The following is a 14,554-nucleotide window of genomic DNA, read 5'->3' as shown; positions in this document are numbered from 1 at the left end:
TGCTCCGGGTCTTGAAACGCCTGGTTGACCTCGACCATGTTTGGATTAATCCTTCCCTCAAGGAAACGTTCAAGTATGTCCCTCTAGTCAAGTATATTTTTGTGGCTGCATATTCGTGTGAAGTGACTGTTAAGAATGATATTAGAACCATGATGGGACCACATGGCACAAATCCAGCGTAAAATGATCCACTTGATCCCAGCTAAATGCTCGTGGCTCGGTTCTTCCCCTGTTTAAAGCGACTCGTGTTTCATGCATATGGATGGGATTAAAAAACACATTTCATTTTTGTAAAGTTTTGCTTGGGAGTGCCCGGAGTTCTTTGATACTCGCAGACATGAAGGTCCTTGTAGAAAAAAAAAGAAGGGCGAGGGGAAATATGTTAAGATGGAGATGATGTGTATGCAGGGAATCTGCTGGCTGGTTTAAAGCGTTGCCACATTAAACAAGCGAGGAATTTCAATGCTATGAGATCTGAGTCACAAGTACTGGAGACTGAATACTGGTCAGAACTTTTTTTTATATAAAAATACAGTTTTAGTTGAACAAGGTTATATTTGCTGATGCTGTTTAATCAAGAATACAAATCAGATTAAAATGTCAACTGTCAAATGTCAACTCCAATAAATAAAATGTATTTACAATTATACCACAGCCTATTAGATTGTACCTTTACATATGGGTGTATATCCAGTACATATAGCATATATGTTTGTGTGTACATATATATAGATCTCTTACGAATACCATTCGGTACTAAACATGTTTACATTTTCACATATTAGTATCAGTAGTAGCTAAAAAAACAAAATTGTTGTTCAGTTTTTGTTACTGCAAGTGGAATTTCCCACATAGGAATAAAAAAATAAGGACTTTCCTGTCTTAGATTGTTTGGCACATAGACCTTGGATTTGTCCTCCCTGCTCCACCAGGAAATTTCCAAAATTAGATAGAAAGTGTAGAAGATACTTGGATCTCGATATCGAATTTATCTAGATATCTAGAAATCTAATATCGAATTAAATATAAAGAAAAACACATATTAATCTATCTTTTTAAACAATAATGTCTTTTTAAATAGATGTATCATATTTAATTAACTAGGCCACAATTCCTGAACATTTCTTTATGTAATAAGCAACACACAGTTTAAAAAAAAAATACGTGTGCAAAAAATCTAGAAAAAAAACAAACATGTCTCAAATATTAACATATCAGAAATGAGCAGGGATGGTGTTTAATATGATGTTTAAATATGATTAAGCCTCTACGGTGTTGAACACAACCTTTCAATTCTAGTTTATTTCTTTATGTGTCTCAATATACGTCACAGAGATGACTCGTTGAGATAAAATATCTCTCCTGCTGGAACATTTTTGAGGTTCATCCAAGCAGACGGCTCACAATAACCTTTAATCCTTCCTAGTGTTCCGGATAAATATAATTTCACCGTCATTTAAAGTGAGGGGGGATTTCTGAAAGTGTTATCTGATGTCTGTGAGCGATTAATGATCTTTTGTAAATCACCAAACTCTCCCCCCAACTTTTATCCTCCAGCGAAAGTAATTCGTTTATTTGCAGTTGGTTTATTACCAAAGAGGCAAAAGCAATTTGAGTTATATGACACCAACTTTATTTAAGCAAGACCATGTGTGAGTTTCTCGAGACAAACGCAGTCCCGGGGTCTGGTTCCTGTTAGTCCGGTTGCACAAACCTTCTGAGACTGTATTTCTCAGGGAAAGTAAAAGACTTCTTGTCATAAAGTGTTTGGAATCATCCTTAAATTGTCCATTACCTGTTTATGTGGGTAGACGTTGATGTGACACTTGATACATTCTTGTCCCATGTTGGCCCATGAGTTGCCGCTCATCCACTTCCTCTTACATTTGGGGCACTTGTACTCGCCAAAACATCTCTTCTTCCCCTGATAAGGTGTCAGGCCTTCCCCTTTAGGCCTCGCCTGTGAAAACAAAACAAGACGGATTGAGTCAAAACCAAAAATCATGTTTCAAAAACAAAGTCAAGGAAGATGGTGATTCAATAATTGGGCGGTAATGTGGCCCAAAGCCTCTTCCAGAGCGTGAGCAAAATCCAACAAAGCATTTCATATGATGTGATCTTAAATAAAGACCTTTTCATATATAATGTGTATTTGGATGGTAACCTGCAACAAAAGCTGTTATTAGATCTTTGTCACCAGAACTGCATGGGTCCCATTACTATGTAGTGAAAAAGGAATCTCTGTTTGAATGTGTATTTGACAGAAACTGGGCTCCAGGAACCAGAGGAAAGACTTGAAGTAGTAGCAGATGGACGGAGTAACACAATTGAACAAGACCATCAATCACTGCAGGCTTTTAATCTGAGGCCGCCCGAGTTCCTCGTCAGTCCAGATACAGTTGGCGACAGAACTTACAAGGTTGGTCATCAAAACAAACGTATACAAGTAATAATTCATATTTAACTTTTTTTGAAATATACTTTTGCATTAGTTTTGTGTAACTAATATGAAAACTCAACTCTCCTGACTCACTCACATGTTGAAGTCTTTCTCTCCAAGATGCAGTAAGTTCATCATTGTGACCATGTTATAAAGTTCTTCTCCGTCTGAAATCTGGGCGAACTAGAGGTTACGAGAGCAGAGTCCATTATGATGTAATAATGGCTTCACTCTTCCTCCAGCCAGCTGTAGTCAAGTCCTGCTTTGTTTATACAACGAGTCCCCTGGAGGTGGAGACTTCCTGGGTTGACAAACCTTGATGTTTGACCAATCACATCAGAGTGGGTGTCGTTATGATAAACAAGATTTCATCTCCAGAAAAACAAATTGTTTTCAGTGGGCGGGGCTTAATCACATTTTCTAATGTAAATATTTCACTGAAAAGAGAGTTTTGTACAAACAGACACATACTGATGAGTACAATAAAGTCAACATCTATTTAAGACACACAGTGAGACCAAGTGTTAAAATAAACAACATAAAATCTCATATAAATACTAAATATATATATATGTATAATCAGTTAACCAAAGCAACATGGTATTTTGTTTAAGGTCCAGAAAATATGCTTGTGAAGTAAAAACAATAAAGATGTCCAACTTTGCGGTTTTAAATCAAAAGTTTAATCACCTCTAAACGCTGTGTTTCATTAATTATCAAATCCTTTTTTCACGCTCTCCATCAGGTCCACACCCTTCTGCAAACCTTTTACACGGCAAATAAAAACACGTATAAATCGGACACGAAAAGGGCGCGTCCATCTTTGTCCGGCCTGTATATCAGTTAATCACGCGGCACACTCCTACACACAACTCTTGGCACAATCTGTGGTTGTGTAATGTACATTTACTTCCAAAACAGCTGGCTTGAATTATTCCGTTGATTCCTCGGAGGGAGATGATTACCAGCCATCGGTCGGCCGTTAAAAAGCACGAGCTGGAGAGTCATGCTGTCGGGAGGGGCCGCCGGGATGACTTCATGTTGGCGACTTGAATCAGGCCACTATAGCAACACTGAGTTGAATCGTACCTGACATGGGAGTGATGTCACAAACAAGTATGATGGCATTAAAATATAGAAGTGTGCAGATTTATTTTGTATCAAATCAGAACTCTTTGGTTGTTCACCATACGTTACATAAGCCCCTTGTTATGAAAACAATCGGTCCTGATGAACGGCGAGAGTTTACTCCGTCTTGCTAGTTTTTCTGAGTCATGGACGGTTTAATCAGCAGCATCTGGCGCCGTCCTGACAGACGTCAGCACTTTGCATCGGCACCGGGGTTACAAAGTATGAGCGGCTCAAATCTGTCCCCTAACAGCATGACCTCAACCCTAGCTGTCAAGCTCGCGTCTCCCAGCGTGACAGCGGCGCAAGCTTGGAAAACTGTTCTGGAACTTTCGCTGAAATCTTGGAGGAAAATCTCCATGGCAGGAAAGTCCAGAGGTTCGGTGTGAACCAGCAGTTTCGAGCAAGATAAATGACTGGAAAGTACAATGTGTTCCTCAGCATTATCCGCAATTGTTATGGATCACTGGAGCAGTTTAAACACAAAAAAAAACTCTCAGGCCCAGCAGGATCCAAACAGCCCAGATCATCCCCATGACCATTTGTCTGCCGTCTCCTGCTGCTTCCAAGGTCTGACCTCGGCCTTTGGCTGCACTCCACACCGAGTGTTTTCATGCAGCTAAGACTCTCTGAGCCTTCGCTCTGGACGCTACTAATATCCTCAAAACAGACATGAATATCTACGCAGTCCATATGAAGTACCACACGCACTCGACGCAGGTCTTTGGACGACAATTTGTCACGTTGTCATAACAAAAGGGATAATTGTGTGTCACCACCTGCTGTGTGTTTTCAATACAACACAGAAGAAACAAGATAGTGTTGTTAGAAAAGTCACTCAAGAAAAACCACTGCAACAAAACCACTTTATTGAGTCTCACAGGCAACAGCCTCCTCTGTCTCCTCCGGCTTTTCTGGGGGAATACCAAGGCGTTCCCAGGTCAACCCACATACAGAATCTCTCAAGTGTGTCCTCGGTCTGCCCCAGGGCTTCTCCCATTTGGATAAGGAACATTGACACTGCACTGCTCCATCCTTCAGTCGTAAACAGAACCTTACCATTTCATTCCATTAAGTGTACTTAGACCATTGAAGTTTTTGTCATGCATCAGTACTGATGGCGCTAATAATAATAAGACTTGTGTTACATTAGTACCACCAGGTTTTACAAACAGTCTGTTGGAATAATAAATATTTTTTGTTAATAATTTTACTTCGATTTTTCAGGATTGTAAGAAACAGGTAAAGTTGGATGTGAATAGATTTGTAAGGGTGGGAGTAATTCAAATACTGAAACACTTAATTTTTTAGGCAACAAAGTTGAAAATGTATCTATGTTTTTCTTCCAGTTAAGAACATCTTGGTCAGTGGTGGATGGTGAAAGTATACTTTGTGCCAGTGCATTTATCTGCCTATACTAATGAAAGGGAAACTAATGGTGTGTCATAAATAGATTTTGGACTCTATTGTACTCATCAGTATGTGTCTGTTTGTACAAAACTAACTTTTCATTGAAATATTTATATTAGAAAATGTGATTGAACCCCGCCCACTGAACACTTGACTTTTCTATAGCTAAAATCTTGTTTATCATAATTAATGTGTGATTGGTCAAATAGATAGATAGAGGTTTGTACCCGCATGTAATTAATACCGGAAGTCTCCAGCTCCAAGGGACTCGTTGTATAAACAAAGGGAGGGATAATCACAGCTGGCTGGAGGAGGAGTGAAGCCATTATTATGTCATAATGGACTCTCGTAACCTCTCATTCGCCGAGATTTCATATGGAGGAGAACTTTATAAAGTAATAAGTTCAAAACATGGTCATGATGAGGGACTTACTGCATCTTGGAGAGGACATAACATTTAATAATACTGTGAGATACATCATATATAATAAACCAAATTATTAAAAAAAAGACTAAAGGAAAACTATTAACAACCTGTCCCCTGCACCAGGACATCAGATCTACTTTCTACAGACTTATCAAAAACACACAAAAACACTTCAAAGAACAATTATCATTTAAAAAATCTCGTAAAATTCAAATGTCGAGAGCGGGGATTGAACCAGTGAAACCCAAGCGAGCTAACCAGGCCAGCTGCCACTGATCTTAGATAATATACATCTTAACAAATGATTGACACAAACTTTTGATCATGAAGTAAACTTTATTTTGACCTGCACAGATATTAGTAGTTGATCGTTGAATGAGAATAACAGGTTAAAGCAGCATGATGAGGCTGTTTCCAAACCTTCTGGAAGTGTTTTAATATTTGTGTCTCATTACTGACGTTTGAACCTTTACTGGACTTTACTGAAGCTTTTGTTCAAGCCTGTTTAAAAAAGAGACCAAACATTTAACGAATCTCTGCGGAAATAGATGACACAGCAGAACTCGTAAACACAACAGTAACTCAAGGGTTGAGTTGATGCAACTGCGTCATCATGAGAGCGCACATGGAAGCGGGTGAGTCATTCGGTGTAATTATCCCAGTTGACACTGCGAGCGTGCGATTACGTGTCGGACCAGACGTGTGGGCCGTTGCAACACTTTGGTTACGTTTCCAGCTTTGAGTAAATGTTTGTTTATGTGCTCTTAGTTGGAAGCTGGCGTGTTGAGATAAGAGCTGGGAGTGTTTCGAGGTCTGATGAGACGGCATTGGCGGGATCGAGGAGGGCCTTTGGTTCAGGTCCGACAAAACATGGTCTTCACACACACACACACACACACACTATGGGTCAGTGAACTGTTTAATGAAGCTTATACCACACACACACACACTGCATACTCAATTTCACTGATGCAATCTCCGTGCAAAACACGGCCACACACACACACAAACAAACAATGATAGAAAAACACTTGACTCTGAGGCGTAAATACAAACACATTCTCGCTTTTAACTTCTCAGCTGAAGAATTCATGAATTCCACCTTCACGACTTATTAATTTTGATATATGTTTAACTAGGACGGTGTCGTGCGCAGGTTAATAAACTGCTGTAGATCTTGGATTGTAAATGAGACAAACCTGCTGCACCAGAATGAGGCTTCCAACCTGGAACCCCTCGGTCAACCGAGCCAACCGCGGAGAGACCCCGCAATCAGCCCATCTCAAGAGGATGGCGAAAGGGAATGAGGAACAGAAAAGGAACAAGGAGGAGGAAATCTAAAACCAAAGCAGATGGCCTCCATGGGGGCAGAGCACCGAGAACCCGTCGTAAAAATCACGGCTCTGCTTTCAATTAGAGCGTACATCAGAAAGACGGGGAGAAAGCGAGGTAACTGCTGGAACTGTGACCACAACTACAGTGCATTGAAGTCATTATCATGTGGAGGAATGCTGGGATGGATCTCCGTTGGAGTGCGAGAGGGGAAGTCGCACACGAATGTTGTTATAACAGAACATGGTTTAAGAAAGCAAACCCACACAGAATCTGAAGCTCTTAAATTTCAGGGCAATTCAGGTAATACTGTGAAATGATGAAGAGTCGTGCTGCCTGACGCTGATGCTCAATTTCCGGCTTTGATGAAACAATATTAAGAGTCGGTTCCAAAGACAAGCTGAACCCACTCATTAGTGACCACTGGGAAAACAAAGTTGAGACCACAGAGAGATACGCATGGACTTACATTGGTACGGAGAGAACTGTTGCCCAAAACCCCATAGACGTTGGACTTAATAGAAGAACCAGCAGCTGTAAATGCAACAATTTTTAACAGTGATGTAGGTCATTTCAAATTAAGACTTCCCATTTTAATCCCTGTGGCCAAATCTGGCCGACCAAGATATTTTTATGTGGCAAGTAAATTTAGTTCATGATGATATTGTGACCAATAAGGATGCCAGTGTCAAGGATATGCTATTTTAATATTGTTGAGGTCGACTACAATACGGAGACTCACGGTTTTTACATAACCAACATTTAAAAAAAAAAAGATGATGTCAGAAGAGTGTGAGATACAAAATTACTATTTTCTTTTAGATTTAATTATTGTGCACCTGTACCTTACAATCCTACATCATATATTCACTTTAGATTTGTGTCAGGAAGAAGCTATTATCATTAGAAACCAAAAAGGAAGCTTGCGTGTTTATTGTCGAAGCATTGTGGTGATCACAGATCTAACTATTAAAAGAATTCCAACACCCTATAATTGAAAGGAAGGACATAAAATGACTTATCTTGTAAATTAGTTCCAGATGGTGAGGCGGGGAAACAATACTGACAATGTTAACAGATGTGAACTAAACTTTTTTATTTATAGAAGAGTGAAAAAGTGTAATCACACATTAAATGGCAACTAATGCGTTGATTTAAGTGTGTGTTAAATATATGTTGGACTCTATTGTACTCATCAGTATGTGTCTATTTGTATAAAACTCTCTTTTCATTCAAATATTTACATTCAAAAATGTGATTAAGCCCCACCCACTAAAAACTGATTGATGGTTTACCACACCTACTCTGCTGTAATTGGTTGAACCTTGAGGTTTGTCACCATGTGTCATCAATCCCTGAAGTCTCCACCTCCAAGGGACTCGTTGTATAAACAAACCAGGGCATGATTACAGCTGCCTTGAGGAGAAGTGAAGTCATTATTACACCATAATGGGCCCTCGTAACCTCTCGTTCGCCGAGATTTCAGACGGGGGAGAACTTTATCGAGTTGGGTTTTCACATTAGTTTCCCTTTAAGGAAAAAATGCTTTCTTGGTTCTTTTATATACAAGTTTAATCTTTTGTCATTGTCCAAGAAAAGACAATTCCTTATTTTTTGGAACTGTTTGTCTTCTATTTTGCATAAGCTCCGACAGGTCGAGGAGTCCTAATGAAAATCTTTTCTCATGGCCGGAGGGTGTTTAGAAGAGCGGACCACAACAGCAAACACATTTGTCGGGTCATTTAGGGTAAACAATAGTTGTAATATTTACTGGTGCCGAGTAAGACCACATCAAGAGAGTCGTGAGAGAGGTTTTACTGCCCTCGCGGCCCGGGTGCTAGAGTACATTCAGAGCTCGCACAGCATCACAGCGACTAAAAAGCAGCTGCCAATCAGAGGCGAGCACTGAGGCCTGCAGATGGCTGCACAAGAATGACACTGTCAACCACCTCAGCTGTGTTTGGCCGCGCACAGGACAAGCTTTATTAGTGCCTGTTTCCGCTGCTGGACTAAACATCCCTCGCCACTTGCCAAGCCTTCGGCCAGGTGCATTATGGGGGGGGGACTCTTCGTTAATCTCAACATGTAGTACAAACTCTAAATACACCCACTGTTTTCTCGTCTCTCTTTCTTCCTGCCGTCTTTCTCACCTCTCCGAGCTGGTTCTGCTGCAGCTGTCTCTTTCTGCGGCCTGTAAAGAAGACGCTCTGAGGCCAAAAGTGACTATAGAAACGGGAACAGGTGCTGTTTTGGTGATAAATCGCTCCTTCACAATGCACCACTGTTCATTAAAAAAACAACACAATAACGTCTCAATGATGAGGCAGACATGTCCAGCAAATCCCTCTGTTATTACGACACAAGTTTGTCTGTGTTAGAGGAAATATACACTTCCATTACTGAACAAAACAAATATTTTAATCACAGTCAGACGTGTTTAATCGAACCAGATGCGTCACGACTCTATAAACTCTATCTGTTCAATTATATTCTCCCGCTAACACCTATGGACACAGCATTTCAATTATAACAAAAGCATGTTTTTCAAGAACCGCCTTAATCCTGATCCTCTGGCAAGGGGCCCCAAAACCGGCCGGGCTGCTCCCTACGTTCCGTTGCGCTGCGATCTCTCGCTCGCATCTGGAAACCATCAGTGTAAACAAAGGAGCTCAAGCCCCGCTCTGCCTCTCCACATCCCTCAGGACATCAGTCAGAAAACCAACACAAGAACAGCAAACCTGCATGTGTGTGCGCTTGTGTGTCTTCATCTCCGAAATCTGTGTTTTGTTTGGCAGCGGCTCATAAAGCGATAGATTTACAGAGGTGAAGTCGACTATGTTAGCTTTGAACGGCGCTTGAGTTTTTGTTTGGCTCGCTCATTAAGCGTAGCATTTCTGATAAGACCACCAATTACTTTAATGTGGTTCTGAGCTAGCCATGCTAACCCTTAGCTGGTGGATGTGGTTTTCCAACCTGGGATCTCGCCGTCCTCTGCGAAGCATTAAAGAAAAGATCAAAGCATCAATCACGTCTGATTCCAGTCCCAGACATGACGTGGAAATACCCGACTGTTTCCTAAACATGAATCCATTAAAGCATCAGTTTTTTTTTTCTTTCAATCTTGTTTTTACAGATTAAATGTCCAAGAGGTGGATGAGGTGGATTTTAAACACTTGATCAAACAGAGTATCCATTTATGGAGGCTCAGCCCTTTCAATTTGGAATCCTACAATACCTTTGAAGACTGTACTCTTGATACTCCCTCTTATCTCAAGACAGATATCTTGTGATCTGATATTTCCGTGACAATTTCATGCCTCATGCGTAAGCTTTGACCTCAAAAACACTTGACTCTTAATAGTATTAGTCACATTTGACTCTTGGTCCATTGATACTCCTGACAGCATAAAAGGACCAGGATACGCTATTCTTAAAAAAAAAAAACCTTTAGGGCCTCGAGAACCCAGAACCATTCAACATTTGAGGGTTGAGAAAATGACTGTAGACAGCTGTATAACTATGGAGGTAATGTGATTTATCTGTCTGACTGTCTGCTAGCAAAATAACTTAACATGGGAAAAGGGGACAAGGGACCAATAATTTATATTTGGTGTTGTTTTAAATTACTATTTATATCTGAAACTCAAATACTTAAACCTCATGCTATGGGTTGCGGTCGGGAAACTCTTCAGTGCTTGAGTGGAAAAAAAAACACTCAAAAGTATTTCATTATACAGGAGATATGAGAGATTTTGATGACTAACTGTCCAGCGGGTTGATAGAAAAGTTTGTTATCATCTATTTGCTACAATACCAAGATTGTTTATTGCGATACTAAAATCACAAACACGTATTCAGACTTTGCTTATCCAGAGATTCTCTTGCACTGAACGTTAGCCATGTTCTCTGTGTGGCCCGTGATGGATCGCCTGTCAGAGTAATACAATATCTCACCTTTGCCCAAAGTCAGCTACGATTGATTACAACTAAACACCCGTAACCCATCGTTGGATTAGCCAAGCAAACACACACCGAGAGGAGAGGAAGTGTGCAGAAACACTTTTGGGAACCAAAAATAATTAGCAAAAAGGTTTGTTTTTAGTGTTTAGAAGGCATCAGACGATAGCACAGCTGCTCCGAACACTCTTGTATTTGCTTGGGCTGGAATAAGCATTCTTATTTTGCACAGTTGCCTCTAAATATAAACTGTACGCAATTGTGAACTCTGCATGACCTCAAACACACACTTGGTCTGGTGTATACTTTGGTCGCACCGGTGGATGAAACACACTTTGACACCTGCAAGTCAAATCGAGATGTTTGAAAATACATGGATTTGCATTATTTTGGTCTTGCCTATAGTTGCTCTCACACTCATCTGTGTCATCATGTGGGTCAGGGTACTATTCTTGAAAAAAGGGCTCATATTCTCGAAGCTCTTTATTTCCGCTGGCCATAGTGTCTGACATTTCATAAAACTATAAAAAGAAGTTTGCCCACAATAGCACATCCCACTTGTTTCAGGTCGAACTCTGCCTGGGAGCGTTTTGCCATAAACTGCTAAGTACAATTCACAGAGGGAACAGTGACAGAGAGTTTTTTCTCCCTTTTTTTAAAACGCCAATCTGACAAGTTTAGTGTATAATCAGATCCAGAGGTATTCGACTCCTCCAACTGCCGACTGGATTGCAAAAGCCGCAGTGCAACAAATAGAGAAAGCCGTTTAAAACGACTCGGAGTCGAGCATGTTGCGGTTCACCATTCTCGGAGTAACACATTCTCCCTCGTCGCTTCCTGAGGTCAAACCACCGAAGACACCAGTCTTTACAAATGAGAATAATATCTCGCTGGGAAAAATAAGGGGGTTGATTATAAGAGGACAACTAATGAAACTGTGGTGAAGAAACCACAAGTTCAGTTCCGGCCCTGAAGAGACGCCAAAATAATTCATTTTAGACTTAAGACTTGCATCTCAATTATGACCCACACATTTTTAACTCTGGATTTGCTGCCTTTTTGGAGGACTAACACTCATTAACTAATGTGTTGATTTAAGTGTGTCTTAAATAGACTCTATTGTACTCATCAGTCAACTCTCTTTTCATTTAAATATTTACATTAGAAAAAATGTACTTAAGCCTCGCCCACTAAAACCGCTTGGTTTACCACATCTACTCTGCTGTTATTTGTCAAGCACAAGGGTTGTCACCAAACATCATCAATCCCAGAAGTCTCCACCTCTAAGGGACTTGTTGTATAAACAAAGCGTGGTGTGATTACAGCTGGCTGGAGGAGGAGTGAAGCCATTATTACACCATAATGGAGTCTCGTAACCTCTCGTTTGCCCAGATTTCAGACGGGGTAGAACTTTATGAAGTAATACGTTTAAAACACTGACATGATGATGGACTTCTGCATCTTACACATTAGTTGCCCTTTGAGTAAAACATTCTCGAACAGAAGAGTAGGTAGTAAGGACCATTGATATTTACTGTTTTTGGTTCTCCTCCTTTTTTGTCTTTATCTCTCTATCAGAAGCTGGAGTCCTCCTGCCATGTGTGATTTGATCGACTCAACTGAAGAGGTGTTAGGATCATTCTACCCTACCTCAAACCTTCTTGGCATTCTATCCCGAAGCATAATCCACCCTGAAAGAGTTGACAAATGCCCTTCAAATACTAAATTCATGTCAAAGAGGGGCATGAAGTTTTGTATTTTCAAACACATGAACTCACAGCTGGACGAGAGGCCCTGTAGACTAGAAAAATTTGCCAGTGCAGCTTTTCTCACGTTGTAAAACCGCCCAGTACCTGAACATATCACTTTTGTTTAGAATCTGAAAGGTAAATCAAGACAGCTGGACCTCAAATAAAACATCCCACTGCCATAACTCATCAAGATAAGGGGCGGTGATTTGCCAAAATATAATAAAAAACACATATTTTGTTTCTTCCCAGTGAGGTTTTTGAATATATTCATCTGGAGATATTTTGTGGCGGTATGAATTCAATTTGTTCGCATCTTTTTGATATATAACAAAAGTCGATCCGGTCCAGGAGGGATCACTGCTCTCTCGTGGTCGTGAAAACAAATGGAGAATGAATCCCTTATTAGAAGACCCCTTTTTTAATCAGTAGCGACCAATACTTCAACCAAGGAGGAGAGATAAGGTTTACAATCACAGTGGAAAAAATGCAAAGATTAATATTCCAATATATGGCCTGTGTTGATTTAGATTACAACAAATCCCCCGAAGTCAGCTCCAGTAAATACTCATTAAAGTGAATGTTTCTTCGATGAACTCTACATGGAGCCCTGTGTCGTTGATAGATTTTTATAAACTTTTTTGGTTCATTTGAATTACATTTCTTTAAATAATCTCCAGATGTTGACTTCAGTCAGTTACAATTATAAAAACATCCCCCATTTTAAATTAGCAGCCGATGTTTTTATTGGACTTGTATGTCAGTGGCTCTGTTGGAATACTCTACTTGCATTATGAGTTAATTTTAAATTGATTCTGTGTCAGGATAAAAATGACTATTCCTGTAAAGAATTCAGGATCACTTTTCACAATTCCTAAAGTTGAGGCTTCAATATAAGATGGACGTTATAGACGAGCAGTATGGAGGTATTTAAGTGTCTTTTTGGACGAAGATGAAGACAACTGAGCTCCAGTCGCTACATTAAAATGGTCTTACATTTCTCTAAAAAAGAAAGGATTACTCTGAAAAGAATCCTTACTTGTGCAAATTCTTAGTTAAGTTGGTATTATGAAGCAGATCTTCTTTGTTCACAATGTTAGACCCGGAACAAAGATACAAAAGTGCTGTCCAGATCTGCTTTTCTCCTTTTTCTTACTCTGATGAAGGAGATTTTAATCTGTTACACTGTTAATCAGTAAACTTCACGACTCTGTTCCACACATGCATCAACAAGCATTGACCAAAAACCACCATTGTATAAATACAATTGAAAACAAGTTCAGTTTGGGTGTGAGTTTCTCTAATCATTTTAAACATTTGGTTTATTTTTTAAAGAAAATGTCAAACATGTGTCAACTCAAGGTCAGTAAGTCAAATCCTGTCCATTTAGAAGATTAAATTGTTATTTCAAGTGAAATCTACTTATCAACCCTCATGTCGACTAAGGGTTGAGATTATTTTCAAAATAATCTGTTCCTTTTTAGAGTTCTAGACAAAAATCTATGTTCATTTTAATGTAGCAAGTGCTACCAGGGTAGACAGCACTTGCGATATTTAGTTTTTCCTCTGTGCTGCAAGTTAGCCTTTGGGAACAATTCCTGATGTTGAGGTTTCAATACAAGATGGACGTTACAGACGAGCAGTATGGAGGTATTTGGATGGGTTTTTTTGGACGAAGACAACTGAGCTCCAGTCGCTACATTAAAATGAACACAATTTTTTTTCTATAACTCTAATAAAGAACAGATTACTCTGAAAATATCCCAACTCTTAGTCGACATGAGGGTGAGTAAAAAATGAGTAAAGTTTTGGGCCAACCAACACTTTAAACCTCTATGATGAAGCTGAAAAATGTCTCAAACTGAGAAAAAAACGGGAAGTGGGAAAGAGAAGATGTGGTTTGAGGAGAACTAAAGAGTTTCTTGTATTATTAGGAGGAACCAGTGGGGGACAATTGATTTTTTTGCACAAACCACAAAGATGCTTTTTGTTAAAATTAGATTCCAAGAATTCAATTGGGATTGATATTACTTTCAGTTTAGACTTCCTGTTAGCTGAGGTCAAGTTAGGGAGCAATTATGAAAGAGTACTTTTGTTGAGTTTGACACATCT

At 39.7% G+C, this 14,554-nt stretch overlaps 1 protein-coding gene across 1 annotated transcript in view; it reads right to left on the bottom strand.

Annotated features, from left to right (window-relative positions):
• The window catches only part of zcchc24 (zinc finger, CCHC domain containing 24), a 39,505-nt gene that overhangs the window by 7,489 nt on the left and 17,462 nt on the right, over nt 1-14,554 (bottom strand). The window contains exon 3 of the mRNA XM_087802737.1: nt 1,796-1,960. Within this exon, the coding sequence (XP_087658863.1) occupies nt 1,796-1,960 (165 nt within the window). The remainder of the gene's footprint in view (nt 1-1,795; nt 1,961-14,554) is intronic.

The sequence above is a fragment of the Callionymus lyra genome, chromosome 11 (assembly GCF_982586985.1).
Source record: "Callionymus lyra chromosome 11, fCalLyr1.hap1.1, whole genome shotgun sequence".
Classification (NCBI taxonomy): domain Eukaryota; kingdom Metazoa; phylum Chordata; class Actinopteri; order Syngnathiformes; family Callionymidae; genus Callionymus; species Callionymus lyra.
The sequence above is the reverse complement of the archived record's forward strand: the minus strand, read 5'-3'. Positions and strand labels throughout refer to the sequence as shown.